General features: G+C 39.7%; 1 protein-coding gene across 3 annotated transcripts; it reads right to left on the minus strand.

The window, feature by feature from the left end:
- Positions 1-5,821: 5,821 nt before the first annotated feature.
- Positions 5,822-17,120, minus strand: LOC115725884. 3 transcript variants are annotated; one of them, XM_048276353.1, is made up of 4 exons: positions 16,955-17,120; positions 8,270-8,770; positions 6,221-6,836; positions 5,822-6,141 (listed from the first exon to the last, which is right to left on the minus strand). In XM_048276353.1, the coding sequence occupies exons 1-3, from the start codon at positions 17,040-17,042 to the stop codon at positions 6,241-6,243; spliced, it is 1,185 nt and encodes a 394-aa protein (XP_048132310.1). In that variant the 5' UTR covers positions 17,043-17,120; the 3' UTR covers positions 5,822-6,141; positions 6,221-6,240. The 3 variants fall into 3 exon arrangements, with proteins under 3 accessions (XP_048132310.1, XP_048132309.1, XP_030511389.1); XM_048276352.1 differs by having other exon boundaries at positions 5,822-6,150; positions 6,231-6,836; positions 16,955-17,119; XM_030655529.2 differs by lacking the exon at positions 16,955-17,120 and adding an exon at positions 11,662-11,836 and having other exon boundaries at positions 5,822-6,150; positions 6,231-6,836.
- Between the last annotated feature and the right edge of the window lie 1,470 nt (positions 17,121-18,590).

Genomic DNA, 18,590 nt, shown 5'->3' on the forward strand with positions numbered 1-18,590 from the left:
CAAAATGCAATCATTGCATAAGACATGTGGGCCGGCAAAAAGCATGAATGGGACGCTTTTGGGGTTAGAGATATGGAGCGGGGTGATCGAAACAAAGTGGCTTTGGCCCCCCACGGACAACCCAATGAGAGCAGCACTTGATTTCTTCGTTTCAATGATAATGGGCATTGAAAAGAAGCAGTAAGCACTGATGAAAGAGGGGAGCCACATGGTGCTTCTGGGTTCCCTTAACCCCACTAATTAGTCGGTTCTGGGGAGTTTTCAGATTTGTGATTGAGTGCCAGTAGCTAATAAGTTTTGTAAATTAATAGGGTCGCAGCTCGTGGATTTGCGAAACCGCTACTTTTCTTGAGAAAACTGTTTAAAGAATCCTAAACTTATTGCGATTTTGCTAATTCAGTCATAAATCTTCTAAAATTTTCAATTGAATCGTAAATATTTTCATGTTTTGCCAAGTGAGTCCATCCGATTAATTTTGACGGAAAATTGCTGACATGGACAACGGTCGTCCCACGTGATACGACCTGGTGCGACGTGGATAATTTTTTATTAGTATTTTAATATTTTTTTGCATGTTTTATTTTTCTTTATGGTGGCAGGCAAGGTGAAAATAAAAATAATAGAATAAAAAAAACAAAGAAATAAAAAAATATTTTAAAATATTAAAATATTATAAATTATCTACGTCAAGACCAACCATTCCTTCTCGATCAGTCGACTTGACAATTTAAATTACCTCGCCTCGACCCATGTGTTCCAACAAAATATCGCAATTCCTTTTGCTTCGATATTGACAAACGATTGTGCGCGGAGAAAGAAACGACAACTTGATGATTGGGTTGTCATACTGATCAAAATGAGTCCATTGACGACAGCATTTATAATTACCAAAGACCAAGAGCCAAGTGTTTGATTGACAAAGGTAAATGAACAACTGGAGTGGCTGTAAATAAACTGCCGGAAGTGACTAGAAATCATTAGTAAGGAATTAAAGGATATAGACAGAAGCAAAAATCTTGCTCTTCAAGTGTTTGCGTGTGGAGGGACGATTTGAGTGACGGGTGAAATAGAATACTCTCTCTCTCTCTCCTTCTTCCTTTCCATCTTCCATTTCTTCATTGTGTTTTTTCAATTTCCTTTTCTTATTTTCCTCTCGTTTGAAACCTTTTCTCTTTCGATTTAATCTAGATCTGAAAGCTTTGCTCTCCCATTTTGGGAGATTTCTATCTCGATCAAGGCTAGTTTTGAGGTTTTTGTTTGTATGTTTTTGGGATTTCGCTTTTCTCGGGTTTCGTTTTGAACAAGTTCAATTTTGAAGAGGATCATAGAAGCTTTGTGAAGATTTCGTTCCCTCAAGTATCGGATCTATGCTCATTTAACCTTTTTACTCTCTCGGTAATGGTGTTGGAGACGCCAAATATAAGCGTGTACCTCTAAAAGGCAAAGTTGTAGCATCGGATGGAGTTCTTGGCGTGTGCTCGTTCATGAAGATGGATTTGATGATCGGTCACCAATTTTGGTATGAAAAAGTCATAGATGTGCTCTTTGAGCATGTGATTTGTAACTCGGTTCAAATTATCTCTCTTGCGTGTATCCTTCTTGGTCCGTTTTATACTCATTGCCATCCATAACCTCTCCAATGCCTTCGCCGGATTCTCAAAATCTTCTCTTTGGCCCAATCAATGTCCATGGTCGATCTTTGACAAGAAAAAATATATACAAAAGGACAATATAGTGCAATAGGTAACAAAAGATGCACGAGTACAAAAATTTTCCTATTTACATTTTGTATTTATAGTTGGCGGCTATGTGGAATAGGAAATATATCTTTATTACAATGTAGATATGTGTAGGCGAGGCTTGCCCCTGTTGGCCACTTGAGCGGGCAAGCTTTGCCGGCACCCAGTGAGGTTGACCTCGTTGGCCCTAGCATCCGGCCGATCGCCGCCAACAACTGGTTGGAAGAAGAAGAAAGGAAAAGAAAAAGGAAAGAAAATAAAAAAAATAATTTTAAAAATTATTAAATTATTATTAAAAGTTATCCACGTTAGCGTTGATGTACACATCGGCATTGGTCAGTATCCATGTCAAGACCTGCCAGCCAAATTTGGCCGGATGGATTAAATTGGCAAAAATACAAAAGGTTTAGGACTGAATTGGCAAAATTAAAACATTTAGGTCCGAATTGAAAAAAATACAATAAATTTAGGAATTTTTTGACAAATTTTCCAATAGTAGAGGGTCTTTGAGCATTTCCACATACTGGATAAAGTCAATCATATGAATAATGATGGGTAAAGTTAGTACACATAAGACAAATTTGTCTTAAACTAATTTTTTTAACCACGAAAAGTCTTAAACTGGTATGCATGTAACAAATTTACCTCAAATTAATTGTTTTACCACCAAAAATCTCAAATTAGTACATCGGCGACAAATAGAGGTTTACCTTAAACTGGTGCATCCGTCAACTAACAAAAATCATTCGACTCAAGAATTTGACAGTAAAATTAGTGAAAACTAATGGAGGGTAAATGTAACGACATGGGCCCATCACTCGCAAGATATTGTTTGCTTTGAACACACGATCCATACTATTTTGTTTCTCCGAGGGCTGCCCATACAACCCAAGGGCTGCCCATACAACCCTTAGAAAACGTGTCTTGTAAGTTAAGGGGCACCCAACTTTATATAAGCTAGCCCAAGACCTTCCCCCTAAGCGATGAGGGATGAAGAGTGTGCACACCCCCTCCGTGGGATGTCACATACTCTCCCCCTCAACGGCAAAGCGTCCCTGTTGTGCCCTCAAAGAACGCCCACTGCGGCTCACACACTATTGGGAGTTGGCTCTAATACTAGGGGTGAGCAAATCGGACCACCGGGACCGGGTTTGCCCGGATCGGATCGGGATTGGTGGTCCGGTTCCCGGTTCTAAAGAGAGCGGTCCAATTCCCGGTTCTAGGGTCCTAGGACCGGACCGGATCGATCGAATTATTTTCTAGGTCATGCAGACGTGACTCGAACCAACAAGCAAACAACCAAAATTTCAACAATGGGAATTATATCACACAAACTTCCATAGACAACCATCGAGCAACGCTTATTTTGAATCAAACCTGAAGCTTTTTCACCACCCATGAGGGCGATAATACCGAACCGGTCTCAAAATCCACACCATCGATTTGTTGATCCTCCATAGCCGAGCGTTGCAGGCTTACCTTCTTTGTGGGATAAACCTTGACTCGCCACACCTTGAACGTCCGATCATCTGCTCCATGTTAGGAATGATGCATATATTTTTTTAGCATGTGTTCGGTCCAATGGAACCGCCGGGGAATCCGACCGGACCGGTGGTCCAATTTCCAATTCTGGAAAATTGAGAACCGAGACCACCGGTCCGGTTCTCGGTTCTTGAGGGGAGTCGGATCGGAACAGGAACCGATCACCCCTATCTAATACCAACCGTAACGACCTAGGCCCACCACTCGCAAGATATTGTCCACTTTAGACACACAGTCTTCACGATTTTGTTTCTCCGATTGCCGCCCATACAACACGTAAAAAACGCGTCTTGTAAGTTAAGGGGCACCCAACTTTATATAAACTAACCCAAGATCTTCCCCCTGAACGATGAGGGACGAAGAGTGTGTGCACCCCCTCCGCGGGATGTCACAATAAATTTATTACAAATGTATCAATTTCAGGTTTTGGTGGTCAAAAAATAATTTCGGATAAATGAATCACATGTGTAACACTTTGGGGTTTTTCGTGTAACACTTACTACTCCATTTGACGACAAAGCTTATTTGATAATGCAATTAGAATTTAAATCTGAAGACTCTATCAAGTCAAAATTTCACTTAAAGTGGTAAGTAAAGAGGGGTCTAATTTATTTAGCAGAAAATAATAATTGATGGCAACTAGAGTCCTACCAAGATAATTTATTATTATTATTCTAGGTTTAATAAGAAAAATGTGATATTCGTGTATCAATTTTCAATTATCATCGAACTAACCCTTATTGTTATTGTCAGCACTTAAGATTATCAGCACAAAAATCAACATTGAAAGTTTCTAACACTTTTCTTTCATTTCCATAAACAAATTTTAATTGTGAAAAAAAGGTTTCGCTCAACAATCAATTCATCCATATCTTTCTTAATTGTTTTGGTTACTCCATATCATATGCAAGCCCACTGGATTCACAAGCCTTTGAAGACACAAAACGGATTAAAGACCTGTTTGGCAACGATTCTAATCCAAAAAAGTGGTTTTGATTAAAATCATATTTTCTGATTTTGTTCCCTAGATGATTTTTACAAAATCAGAACGCGATGGTAATTGCACAAAATTTTTGTTCTCGAACAAAAATGTGTTTGGTAGTTGCACAAAATTTTTGTTCCCGAGAACAACTAGGTGGCGAGAATTCTTTTTTTTTTAATTTTATCTTTTTTTAAAAAATATTACATTTTTTTAAATTGCAGCCTATTTTTTTATTAATATTTCACATTTTTTGAATTTTTATATTTTGAATTTCCCTCTTTTAAAAAAAATTTAGCCTTTTTTAATTTTAAAGCTTGTTTTTAAATTTAATTTTAAAAAAATGTATTTAAAAAAATTAGTTGTTAGTAAATTTTCAAATCTAATTTTAATTTTTTTAAAGTTCAGAAGTTCATGTGGAAGCCTAAGCGGACTCAATCTTTTTTAAAAGAACCGAACTTTGTTCTTTTTGTAATTCTCAAAAGTTATTCTTTTTTTCAGAATCAATTTTTTTTTTATTCTTGTTTTTGCTCCAAAACTGTTTCCGGGAACGGAATCACAATTATTTATGTTACCAAATATGTTTCTGATCCTTTTTTGTTTGGGGGAACAAAATTAGAATCGTTGCTAAACGGACCTTTAAGTCTCCGTTTGATTCGCGGAAATGTGACATTTTTACAAAATATTTTTCAAAAAGTCATTTTTCACAAAAATGATAATAATTTATGATGTTTGATATAGACCCGAAAATAAACTAAAAAGTAGTTTTGCGTCGTTTGATAAGAAAATTCTAATTTGATTTTTCGCATGGTTGTTTGCCTGGAAATTGTTAATGTGAACGCCGACCGTTTTACGTGATACGGCCTTGTTAATGTGAACGATTTTTGTAAATTAAAAAAAAATGATTTTTAAGTAACTTTTTTATTTTATGTTTTTGTTATATTTTTATTTATTTATTTATTTTGTTTGTTTTTATTTTTCCTTCTTCCTCCACCATAATCAGCCGACGATGGCCATAGTCGAGGTCGAGCTTTGCCAAATCCTGGCAAGGCTGGGCGAGCTCAAGCTCACCAACCTATGTCTATGGCCTTTTGACAATGGACAATCAGCCGAGGAAGAAGGAAAAATAAAATAAAAAAATAAAATAAAAATAATTTAAAGGAAAAAAGGATTGTGAAGAAGGGCAAGGAAGAAAGATAAGGAAAAATGATTTTTTTTTAAAAAAGAGAAAATTATTTTCTATGAATCAAGCGCCGAAAAATTCGAAAAACTTTTTCCTGAATATTATTTTTCATGAAACAACGAAGCCTAAAGCTTATCTCATTGTGATCTTTTTGCTCCCTAACAAACAGAACCTAAAGCTTATCTCGTTCTCATCTCTTTGCAAGCGAGGGTCGTCCCCGCAATCATCAGCTGCATCACGTTCAACTAGTAATTTTGAAGAAGACAAAAAGATTATGAAGCTCGTTGGGCAGTCACGTCCGCTTGATTTGATCAATCATTAAAGCGATTTTAATGACTAAAGTAAACATGGATATAACGTTTGATTTGAAGAAAGAGAGACTGCAAAAATCACAATGATCTCAGCATTGCTCCAAGAGGTGATGCTCACTGCATATATAACATATGATTCAGCCACAATTCCGGTCATCAACATAGGAAGAGCAACCGGCCGATGCATAGCACAACCCTGTCATATCACTGCTCGAGCTCCAGGCTCGGCACCGGAGAGCATCATAATACATGTTACCTACATGCATAACTTAGAACAAAAGCTAACTCCAATCTAGCAAACAACACTTAAACCGGGGAATTTGGTTTCACCAAACCCCGCGTGCGTTACCATTACCTTCACCGGCCACGGCAGCGAGTGCACCCACCCTGAACCACCTAATAAAACTTAAGCAAAGACCAGAAGAAGCGCCCACCATCCAAGGCTGTCGGCAGCAAGTGCACCCACCCTGAACCACCTAATAAAACTTAAGCAAAAACCAGAAGAAGCGCCCACCATCCAAGCCCGACAGCCGAAATGAATCCTGCATTCGCATTCCTGCCGGCCCGCGAAAACCACACCCGCACATCATCAACTACTGGCCCGCAGAGCGAGCTCATGTCGTCACTCCTCGTGTTGTAGTACACGCTGTAGAACGCGATTCGCGTCCTCTCAGCTTTGGCTGTGAAGTTGACACTTGCAGCTTGGAACGTCGAGTTCGAATTCGGGGTGTAATGGATGTTCTCGGCTTGATCCCCAGCAAATGCCATCACGGCAAGCGGTTGTTTGCACTTGTCGCCGGCATGGCCCAGGGCGAATGATAAGGTGTAATCTTTCTCGGGCTTCGTCTCGACCATTTGGGAGATTATGCCTTCCTTTCCTGAAAGGAGCTCGACAGCCCGCTTGCCCTGTGGGACTGAGAAATGGTAGGAGTCGATGTAACGAACTGCCCGGTTGGACTCGACGTTCCAGCCAGGTAGGGATGAGGTTTCCTCGTCGAGGTTGGTGGGGAGTAACACCCCGAGAGATGTGTTCCGGAACAACCACGGACCTTCTTCTAGGTCACCATTCATCACAGCATTATCTGCGAACAACAGGACAGCAAATTATACCAGGGCATGAATGTGGTGGGCTATAGGTTTTTTATGCTTCACAATATCAGATGAGGATGTATGGGCAGGAAAAACAGAAAGGGCGACCTCATTTGTAGGACTATGAATCAGAGAAACTCTTAACATTTTTCTTTCCTGTTTTCATAGAACAATTGTGTATCAATAACAGGAAAAAAAAAGTTGTCATCTGTTAAACTGTTTGGCAAAATAATTTAATGATTGAAGGACTGAGGACTTCCCTTGAACGACTTTGGTTTAAACTTATCAATCGAAAAAACCTGAAAACTAAAACAACTTACTCTGTCAACAGAGCACAAGGCTTACTACCCTAAGATGAGCATGTTCTTCACATATCTACCAACAAAAGAAACAAATGCTCTATGGTCAACACACACCGGACAAAGCACATCACTCTCTCCTTTCTGTAGATGACGGTTTAATGATTTCTCACTTGGGATGATGAGTATCATAAGTTCGACGATATAGTTGAAAACAGGGTAAAATATGTTGCGATTAACTAGGAAGACCTGGCAAATGCCATTCTATTTCTAAAGCGAAGACAACATTAGCGCCTTTTCTGCTTGGTCAGTATTCATTTGAAGTTCTCTTCATCTGGAAAGGATTTTCCTTCCCTTAAGCAAGTGCCAAGTGCAAGAAACACTTCGAGAGCGCTCGATGAAAATTAATCGCACAATGTGCAGCTTTCATTCAGAGCAAACAACAAAATGCTACTTGCCCTACTGATCAGAGGACTGACAATCATGGACAGTGCAAGGACAAAATTCAATGCAGATTTACAATCAAGGGATATTGTGGTTTCTCATCCTAAAATTCAATTCATGAACCCCCAAAATTCACTTGCTTAAGTGAGCTTCTCTCATCCTAAAAAGAGATTAATATATTCGGTTTCGCGTGGTTTTCAATATTTTTTTTAGCTAAACACATTGGCATCTGCAAGTTAGCATGTTACACATTCAGATGGCATCTAGGAAAATTTGTGACTGACCCTCGACTATCCATAAAAGCAAACATGTGCCCTTTGTAAAGAGGAATGAAAATGGCAATAACCTTCGGTTCCCAGTAGAAAAATGAATTGACAGATCAAGTTATTTTCGCATCATTGCAAGTTCCTAGTTGGAGTTTACTGTCATATCCTGTGCAGATGAGTTTGGTATCAATGATTGACCTTAACATTGTTGGGGGACCCTCAAAGACATTTTCATTTTTTTTCCTTCCTTTTTGTATGAATTTTCAAAAGCAAAAGCTCTTTGCCCAAGAAAAGAAGACGTTGTAATTTCACTGTACTAGATTTTGAGCATTCCTAAGCAAGGGCCCAAAATTTCCTCCATCCTGGGCCCACAGATTGACCATGAAACGGATCCAATGCGTGTGTGTATTGTTTTACCTTTGGGCCGATCGGGAGTGAAAAGCTTCTTGATCGCGACGTCGTCGATGATTGGCCCGCACGTCGGGTCGTCCTCCATCCCGGGGTTCCTGAACGCCAGCGTCACCTTGCCGTCCAGCGCCTCGAACGCCCAGGCGTACGGGTCCCACCCCTGCACGCTGTACAGCGTCTGCAGGTCGATGGTCTGCGACGCCGCCGGCGGGACCGACACGTTCAGCGACTCGAGCTGCGCGCACGTGCGCGCCGCGCTGAACGTGACCGAGTAGACCGACCCCTTCTCCACCGCCAGCTCCTGGCTGATCTCGGCGTCGTTGCCCAGCCTCGCCGCGTGCGCGCCCTCCGGCACGATGAGGATCATCCCGCCCTGCTTCTGCCCGGACTCCACCAGCTCGACGGTGCCGCTGGTCTTCCACCCGGGGATGGCCGCCGGCCCGTCCGACAGCACCTCCCCCGCGAAGCCGCCCGACGGGCGCGTCTCGAAGTCACCGTTCACGACCATGCCTAGAGGAAATCGACCAAAAAGTCAATTTTCTTTCAGCGTTATAAATGTTAGCAGTTTAAACACAATGACGAGATTCCCCCGCGGCTTCTGCTGTCTTGTCGTAAGATCATGATCAAGGGTGTCATCAAGGTAACTTCACGGTTCGATTTTTTCCGTCGCGAATTAGCGAATGCTGCCAACGTTTCGGATAAATTAAGGAAAATGAAAAAAAAAGCTACAAAATTTGAAAATAAGAAAAAAATTGATATTATTCAAATGAAATAAAGAATTTCACAATGCATATTTAACCCAAATAAAAGATATTATAAAAAAATGAGGGAAATAAAAAGGAAAACCGAAGACTAAACAATAAAAAAAATGAAAAAAAAGGGCTGGGAGACTGGTGAAGGGCAGCATGGCACTCTGCTCATATACGACAAAAGCCGTGATGAGATGGGAGCTGGAGTGGGGACCAGAACGACCCACAGCGTCAACTCTGTGGGACCCGACCCGAGTACCAACTCAACTGTTCGGGCCCCACTCTCCTTTCAAATCCATAGTCAAAAACCCAACTTTGACCGACAGAAAGGAAGCAGCTCGCCCCCTATCACGGGGACCATCTTCGGTTTTGAGATTTTTTTTTTTTTTGGGAGATGTTATATAATAAAAATCATGAGAATATCACAAATAAAAATAAAAAAATAAAAATCTCAAGAAAAGTGGGGGAAAAATAATCGGATGCCGTGGAGCTTTGCGGAAAGCACATTGGTTTCCTCAATTTAGTGGAAAGGTTGAAAAAAAAAAGCCTCTGATTTGGCGGGAAGTGTTCTTTTTCCCTCTCTTTTTCTTTTGAGAGAAGAGAAGGACCAGTATATATTTCTAACTATAGATGTAATTTGGTACATACGTTAATGTACTTAGTCACTGGTCACAAAATCAAACAAAGGGTCACTTGCCCAAATCGAGTCAAACAATCAAGCCAGAAAAACCCTTATCTAATTGTGTCAATTGAGACATGATCGGATGTAGACAGGGTCTAACCAAGTAATCTAAACCCGAGGAAGAGAATAGATTGCCTGGATCTACTCATTAGCACATAGGACTCGAGGCCAGCTGACGAGACACAATGCGACATTTCATAGCTTATAGCTTAAGGACCACCAACCCCCCCCCAACCGAGATTCGTTCTTAATGGCATGAGGAAAGCACAGATGTTCCCTCCCCTCCCGGAAACTTGTAGAGATGTGACGGTTCATTGCCAAGGCTAGAGGGTGATAACATTGATTTAGCGACGTGCTCGAAAGGGCATCTAGCGACGTGCTCTTTGACAAATAGCCATTGAGCATTGCCTAGTGAAAATGCAAACATACTAAAAAGATTTACGAAAACTTGTTTTTTTTTTTTTTGGGTTAATGACATTGCCAAGAGAGTACAAAAAGTCGGACCAAACATAAATACATTGCTTGTGAGTACCATCACAACTATGACAAAAGACAAAAAGTCCCATTACAACCATTTAATGAAATAATTCGATTTCGTGCTAACCTTGGAGGTGGGTCGGGGTAATCAATGGTGGTCCAGGTGCTCCCATCCTTTATAGGGGCATGGGATCGAATGTGATACTAGGGGCCACATTAGTGCACCCTAGCAACCACGTAAACCTAGGTAGAGCAAGTGTGCTTGTCGAGGAAATTACTTTCTCGGAACATGGTGAGAGAGGACATTATTTAAATAAAACGATAACGGCACAAATGATCCCCAATTTTTACCTGACGTGCAATTCGACCTCTGAATTCTTAATTTGTTCAATGTGACCTCAGAACTTTATTCCAATGCGCAATGTCGTACATGGATTTTTAACTTATTCAAAGTGACTCCTAAACTTTTGGTTTTTATTCAATCTAGTCATTGAACTATGTGAAAATGTTCAATACCATCTCTAGACTTGAATTAATGGAAAGATAATATTGAACATCTTGAATAATCTAGGGACTAAAATGAACAATATCAAAAATTCAAGGACCTGATTGAACAAAATTATAAGTTCAGTGATCATATTGCACATCGGGTCAAACTTCACGGCTCACCTGTGTCATTTTCCCTTGAGTAAATTCATCGAATTTAAATTTCCTGAATGAATTACTTTCTAGTCTTGAGGGGCAACTATAGCCTGCGACTTTTAATTCCTATCTTTCTAAATTTAATTGGTGTAGGTCCAACCAGACAAATTTTAAATATGGTTTTGTGGGCACACATCAATTTAAATTTCTATGATCAGAATTAGAAACAGTGAGCACGGCTAGGGGAGACAGGGAAGACACACTATTCGTGCCTTTTTTTTGGCCTTGGAACGACGCCGTTTTTATCTGTAAACCCTGCTCAAATAGATTGGATTCTACCATCCAGAAATTAAACTCAAAAATTCAATTTCTTTTTTCCTGATAAGAAGGTCAAAATCGAAAAACGAAAGGGCCAGCCGTCTTCGGATACCAACCCAACCTGGCCAGAAATCCCCGTTCTCTTTACCCTTTTTTTTTCCCAAGGCTATTTCCGTCTTTTCAGTCTAAGGTTCTCAAGGAAAAAAGACAATAAAGCGAAAAAACAAGAGAAATAAATCTAGAGAAATCGCGCAAAATGCATGCGTCGAGCATAACAATCATCAAGAAATCGGAACGAAAGCAGCTCCGGAAAGAACACCCAGTTCGATCATCTGGATCAAAGAGAGACGTCTGAACTGGGTGGCACCAAAGAGAGAGACAGAAACGGTACTAAAACAGCAAATCTCACGGGTAAGAAGCAGACATAAAGAGGAATCAGACAATGAGGAACAAACAGGGCGCCCAATGTAGTTCATGGTAAGGGAAAGATCTCAGAAATTGATGAAATGCGTAGAGAGAGAGAGAGAGGGTACCATCTTCGGCCACGATTCCAGGCAGATGATGAGCAAAGAGGAAGAGTAGGAGCGAGACCCATCTGATTTTCTCCGGCATTCCAACCATCTCTCTCTCTCTCTCTCTCTCTCTCTCTCTGGTGTTTGCGAGAGTGGGAGTGTGTAGCTTGATGGTGAGAGTGGGAGTGAGAAAACGAGGCGGGTGAAGACGTCCTTTTATCCGAGATTTCTGGTTCAATCGCCTTCGCTTCACAAAAAAGAGAACTTTGTTGTGGAGTACAACAGGTTTAACTTTATTTGCTTTCTGCTGTGAATTAATGGAGAAAAAGAAAGGTCTTTTGGATATTTAATTGAAGGAAAAAGTCGCTCAAAATCTCAAATTTGCCAACTCTCATATATTCATCCTAATTTTTTTCTTTTTGCGCCGCGAAAATTTTCGAACTTGTACCTACGTAATATATTTACTCTCCATCAAATTCCCGTTAACGAGCACCTTTAAAAAAAAAAAATCTATCTAGACAATGTTGACTTGCACCCGCCCATGTAATTTAGGTGAGATAAAAATGAAATTATTTTAATTGAAAAATCATATGATGAAAATCTTGAGAGAGGATAAATATGTTACATGAGTACAAATTTAAGGCTTTTTATGGTGCACAAAAAAAATTAGAGTAAATGTGTAGTGCATAGTTTGAAATTTTTGCCGCCTTTCTTCCCTTAATTGATTATTATTATTATTATTATTATTGATTTTCGAGGAATAATGAAAATGAGAAAAAGGTCATTTGCAAGTGGGAACAACGTTCGATCATTGGGAGCGGCATTATTGTTTATCTTTTCTCGACTTTAAGGCATAAAAAAAAAAACAACCTCGACTTTAATGGTTTACGTGTTTTGGGAAGCGTGGTCTGTGGGACCCGCCCACCGCCGGATCCTTGTGCCCGTACTAATTAAAGCACCCGTGAAGTTCGACTTCAACATCGATTGTTTACAAAACATGATTTTTTTTAGAAGTAATCTACAATAGAATCATTTAAAAAGAATTAGACCGTATACCTAATGCATTGTCCAAGCATGTCTATTGCCATGAATGTATTACCCAATGTATGCTCAAAGGGCATGTTCCTTAGACTCGTTTGTCTTGGATAAGCATTGGAGGAGCCTATATAGGTTATCGGATCCTTTTGAGTGTCGAGGTTTAACTAAATCGATTGGTGCCAACTCCGATTTGGCATTGAAGTTCCTAATTGTATCTTGATCCCGTATGTTGTTCGAACCTAGGATTTGAGAATATTTTAGGGACCGAGATGCTACTAGCCGATGATCTCCCGGTTTGTAAGATTTAAAGTGCTATAGATTGGCGACTCCATGTGTGACATTAGAAACGAGAGAAAATTACCCAAAAAAGTCATAATATATTGCATTATTGTCAATTCAATCCTAAACCTTTCGAATGAATCAATTGAGTCCTAAACAATTTTCTATTTTGCCAATTAGACCCATCTAGCCAATTTTAGCCGGAAATTAATAATACGAATGTCAGACATCTTATGTGGCATGTCTATGTTGACGTGATTTTTTCTTTCTTTTCTTTTTTTTTTTTCTTTCTTTTTTTGAGAGCCGATAAGAGATTGTATGCCACTGGACGAGGACCTGCGATCCCTTTTCGACTATTAGCACCAACCACTAGGCCATGAACCTTGTCTAATGGCCTCCGCAACCATTGACGCAGCTTGCGAGGACTCACCCTCTTCCAATGGCCGCCGAGGGATTCAACCCTCGCCTAGTGGCTGGCAGAGGTCGCCGAACCCGGGCCGGTGGGGGTCGCTAGACCCTAGTTGGCCCTTAACAATATTAAATTAAAAAAAAATCACATTAGTATTGATTGTGCCGCGTATAACGATCAACGTCTATGTCATCACTTTCCGACTAAAATTGGTCAAATGGATTCGATTGGAAAAATGAAAAAGCTAATGGCTCAATTGACACAATTAAACCGCTTATAATTAAATTGGCAAAAGAGCAATAATTTATGACTTTTTTTATAATTTATCTTTAGAAACGATATACAAGGTTTGAAAGGGTAAGGAAGAGAGGACCCGCCTCTCATGCAAGTGGAAGTCGTGATTCTACTTAATGTCTTCTTGCAATACCCGAGGAAGAAGGTAAGAAGAGAGAGCTCGATGAAAGCCGCTCGGCCAAAATGGAAGAAAAGCTCAAGGTCATTTTAATAACTTGTTTGACAACAATTATGATTTCTAATTCTGTTCCCCGGAGCTTAAAAAACAAAAGATGAGTAACATATTTAGTAACGTAAATGATTCTAATTCTGATTTTATTCCCGAAAACAGATTATTTGGAGCAGAAACAATAATAAAAGAAAAGTTGATTAAAAAAAAAAAAAAAGATTTACTTTTAAGAAACACAAAAAAGAACGAAGGCTCGGTTCTCTCACTTTTTCCTTGACCTAAAAAGGAACAAAGTCTCAATTCAGTCGCTTGTCCGCCGGTCCCATGACCCGCTAGAATCAGAGAATTCAATTTTGCATTTGTGCTCAATAATTATTAAACTTAAATTACAAAAATTGGGAAGAGAAATTGTTCCTAGAAATAGAAATTTCGTGTAGTTATCAAACGCGCTTCTGTTTTGAGAACATAAATTTTGTACGATTATCAAACACATTCAGATTTTTTAAAAATCATCCATGGAACAGAATCGAAAAAAAATTAATTCTAGTGAGAATTGATATTTTGGATCAGAGTTGTTGCCAAACAGGTTCTAAAAAGGAGCCAATGAATTCACCAAGCTAAAGGTCATTTTATAGATCTAAATATTTTTTAACTTTGAAATTGCTAAGAAATTCAAAATACTTGCAGTTACAAGGGATGAAAAGCTATATGGGGCCAAAGATGGCATGTCATCACAAGGAGGAAAAATTTCAAATAAGGAGTCAAAGTGCCTTCATTTTCTTAAATAAATACCCGAAGTGGACATTGTTTCAAACAAAAGCTTGAAATGCCCTTTTTATTTCAAAGAAAGGCCTGGCTAAGGGCATTTTTATCGATTATCCTTTTAAATCCTTTTCTTTTCTTCTTTTCCTTTTTTTCTTTTTGTTTTTCCTTTGTTTTTTCCCCTTCAATCCTCTTCACCATCGGAAAGAGTTGGGCAACTTCGCCCTGCCCATGCCCGGCTTGGGGCCATCGACGCGCCTCTCTAGGCGAGGTCGCACCGCCTGCTCACCTTGTCGGCCGCGAGGGATGGCCTCGCCCCGGCACTTTCGCGGCGACCCTCACCCATAGGAGATTTCCATTGAAGAATAAAGTAAGGGAACTCTTGAAATGAATTTACTAACCAATCTTGAATTTACTTCGAGAAATGAGTTGCCAACTTGGCTTGGTAGCCGCAGAGACGATGAATGATGTCAAAAGACTTGTCAAAGCCGAGAATTTTCTAGCAGGCATGGTGGCCATGAGCGATCAGTTTGCAGCACCAAAAAATTTGGCCAAAGTTCTGGGTGACGGTGGTGTCCGAAGAATCGGCATATCGGGTATGGGAGGAGTCGGCAAAACAAACTCTGTTGAAGAACCCGAACAACTCGTCGGGGACCGATTTCCCGCTGCAGCATTTTGGTGTGGTTACATGGATCACGGTGTCAAAGAAACTAGACTTGAAAGCCATCCAAACATAGATAGCGGATAGGCTGAAAATGGAGGCGAGGCCGGAAGAAAGTGTGGAGAGGATGGCTTAGAAACTTTTCTAGAGACTGAAGAAAGAAGATAAGTTCTCGTTGCGCGTTGAAATCCTTCGACGGGGCTTTCTTGGTTATGGGTTATGGGCCCAAAATGAATATAGCCCAAAAGGGGTTGCTAACGCGAGAATCTTTTATCGAATTTAATCCGTTCATTTTCCGAAAAGGAGTTACGGGTCGATTTTGGATAGAGAGTGTCAAATGTAGTAAATGTCTTTATTAACACAAAAGGCGTGTTACGGACTCTTAATAACTTCGATAATCTAACACGTGCAATAGTCGAGGCGTGCAGCAAGCTTTGACACGACTGCGGAATTAAATCAGCAGGGTCGGACAGAAATGTAGGACACAATGTTGGAATTCAATCAACAACACTAGACCGGGGATTGTAGGACACAATACGGGAATTAAATCAACAGTCTTGGACGAGATGGATGAAGGGTGCAACACCGGAATTGAATCGACGACATCGAACCTAGTGAGCAGATGTCGGAATCAAATCGACGACACACGACTCTGGATATGAAACTCGCCGGAATTGAATCGACGACGGGAATCTGGAAAGCTACGGCTAGACTAGGCTAAAGGCTTAAGAGCTTAGGGACTAAAATGAACAATATAGAAAATCCAAGGATCTGATTGAACAAAATTAAAAGTTTAGTGATCATATTGCATATCGAGTCAAACTTCACGGCTCACATGTGTCATTTTCCCTCGAGTAAATTCATCAAATTCGACGCGTGAAATTTCCTGAATGAATTACTTTCTAGTCTTCGGGGGCAACTATATAGCCTGCGACTTTTAACTCCTATCTTTCTAAATTTAATCGGTGTAGGTCCAACCAGACAATTTTAAATATGGTTTTGTGGGCACACAGCAATTTAAATTTCTATGATCAGAATTAGAAACAGTGAGCACGGCTAGGAGAGACAGGGAAGACACACTATTCGTGCTTTTTTTTGTTTTTTTTGCCTTGGAACGACGCCGTTTTTATCTGTAAACCCTGCTCAAATAGATTAGATTCTACCATCCAGAAATTAAACTAAAAAATTCAATTTCTTTTTTTCCTGATAAGAAGGTCAAAATCGAAAAACGAAAGGGCCAGCAGTCTTCGGATACCAACCCAACCTGGCCAGAAATCCCCGTTCTCTTTACCCTTTTTTTTCCCAAGGCTATTTCCGTCTTTTCAGTCTAAGATTCTCAAGGAAAAAAGACAATAAAGCGAAAAAACAAAGAGAAATAAATCTAGAGAAATCGCGCAAAATGCATGCGTCGAGCATAAAAATCATCAAGAAATCGGAACGAAAGCAGCTCCGGAAAGAACACCCAGTTCGATCATCTGGATCAAAGAGAGACGTCTGAACTGGGTGGCACCAAAGAGAGAGACAGAAACGGTACTAAAACAGCAAGTCTCACAGGTAAGAAGCAGACACAAAGAGGAATCACACAATGAGGAACAAACAGGGCGCGCAATGTAGTTCATGGTAAGGGAAAGATCTCAGAAATTGATGAAATGCGTAGAGAGAGAGAGAGAGAGAGAGAGAGAGAGAGAGAGAGAGAGGGTACCATCTTCAGCCACGATTCCAGGCAGATGATGAGCAAAGAGGAAGAGTAGGAGCGAGACCCATCTGATTTTCTCCGGCATTCCAACCATCTCTCTCTCTCTCTCTCTCTCTCTCTCTCTCTCTCTCTCTGGTGTTTGCGAGAGTGGGAGTGTGTTTGCTTGATGGTGAGAGTGAGAGTGAGAAAACGAGAGGGGGTGAAGACGTCCTTTTATCCGAGAATCTGGTTCAATCGCGTTCGCTTCTCAAAAAGAAGATAACATTTGTTTGGAGTACAACAGATTAACTTTATTTGCTTTCTGCTGTGAATTAATGGAGAAAAAAAAAGGTCTTTTGGATATTTAATTGAAGGAAAAAGTCACTCAAAATCTCAACTTTGCTAACTCTCATATATTCATCCTTTTTTTTTTTTTGGCGCCACGAAAAATTTCGAACCTGTACCTACGTGACACATTTACCCTCCGTCAAATTTCCGTTAATGAGCACCGTTAAAAAAAAATCCATCTAGACAGTGTTGATTTGCACCCACAATGAAAATATTTTGGCTGAAAAATTGTCAGACGAATATCTTGAGAGAGGATAAATATGTTATATGGATACAAATTTAAGGCTTTTTATGGTACACAAAAAAAATTACAGTAAATGTGTAGGGTATAGTTTGAAATTTTTGCTATCTTTCTTTCCTTAATTGATTATTATTATTAGGAAAAAAAGCCATTAAAAATCCTAAACTATGCCTACTGTGACACATTTATTTCAAAATTTTCTTTATGACACAAAAAACCCCAAAATTGTATGCATGTGAAGCATTTATTCCAAATTTATGCTCATGTGACATATTTACCCCAAACTTTTTGTTGTGACACTAAAAACTCTAAACTTACGGGCGTGTGACACATTTATCCCAAATGTTGAGGTAAATGTGTCACACAGATATAAATTTTGGATTTTTTATGTCACAAAAAAATATTTTGAGATAAATATGTCACAGGGGTATAAGTTTAGTATTTTCGATATCACAAGAAAAAATTTAGGGTATATGTGTCACGTGAGCAAAATTTTGAGAATTTTTATGCCTCAAAAAAAAAATTGGAATAAATGTGTCATAGTTGGTATGGTTCAGAGTTTTTAGTGGTTTTTTCCCTTATTATTATTGATTTTCGAGGAATAATGAAAAGGAGAAAAAGGTCATTTGCCGGTGGGAAGAACGTTCGATCATTGGGAGCGGCATTATTGTTTATCTTTTCTCTGCTTTATGGCATTAAAAAAAAACAACAACAACCTCGACTTTAATGGTTTACGTGTTTTGGGAAGCGTGGTCTGTGCGGCCCGCCCTCCGACGGATCCTTGTCCCCATACTAATTAAAGCACCCGTGAACTTCGACTTTAACATCGATTGTTTACAAAACATGATTTTTTTAGAATTAATCTACAATAGAATCATTTAAAAAGAATTAGACCGTATAACTAATGAATTGTCCAAGCATGTATATTGCCATGAATGTATTACCCAATGCATACTCAAATGGCATGTTCCTTAATACTCGTTTGTCTCGGCTAAGCATTTGACGAGCCTATACAAGCTATCGGATCCTTTTGAGTGTCAAGGTTTACTACCTAGATTGTTTGGTGCCAACTCC

The sequence above is a fragment of the Rhodamnia argentea genome, chromosome 3 (assembly GCF_020921035.1).
Source record: "Rhodamnia argentea isolate NSW1041297 chromosome 3, ASM2092103v1, whole genome shotgun sequence".
NCBI lineage: Eukaryota > Viridiplantae > Streptophyta > Magnoliopsida > Myrtales > Myrtaceae > Rhodamnia > Rhodamnia argentea.

Excerpts from the sequence above, each read along its gene's own strand:
- LOC115725884 (XM_048276353.1), bottom strand. The coding sequence starts at position 17,042 with ATGGTTGGAATGCCGGAGAAAATCAGATGGGTCTCGCTCCTACTCTTC. Across the intron at positions 8,771-16,954 it reads TGGAATCGTGGCTGAAGATG|GCATGGTCGTGAACGGTGAC; the intron begins GTACCCTCTCTC and ends GATTTCCTCTAG. Across the intron at positions 6,837-8,269 it reads CACTCCCGATCGGCCCAAAG|ATAATGCTGTGATGAATGGT; the intron begins GTAAAACAATAC and ends TGTTGTTCGCAG.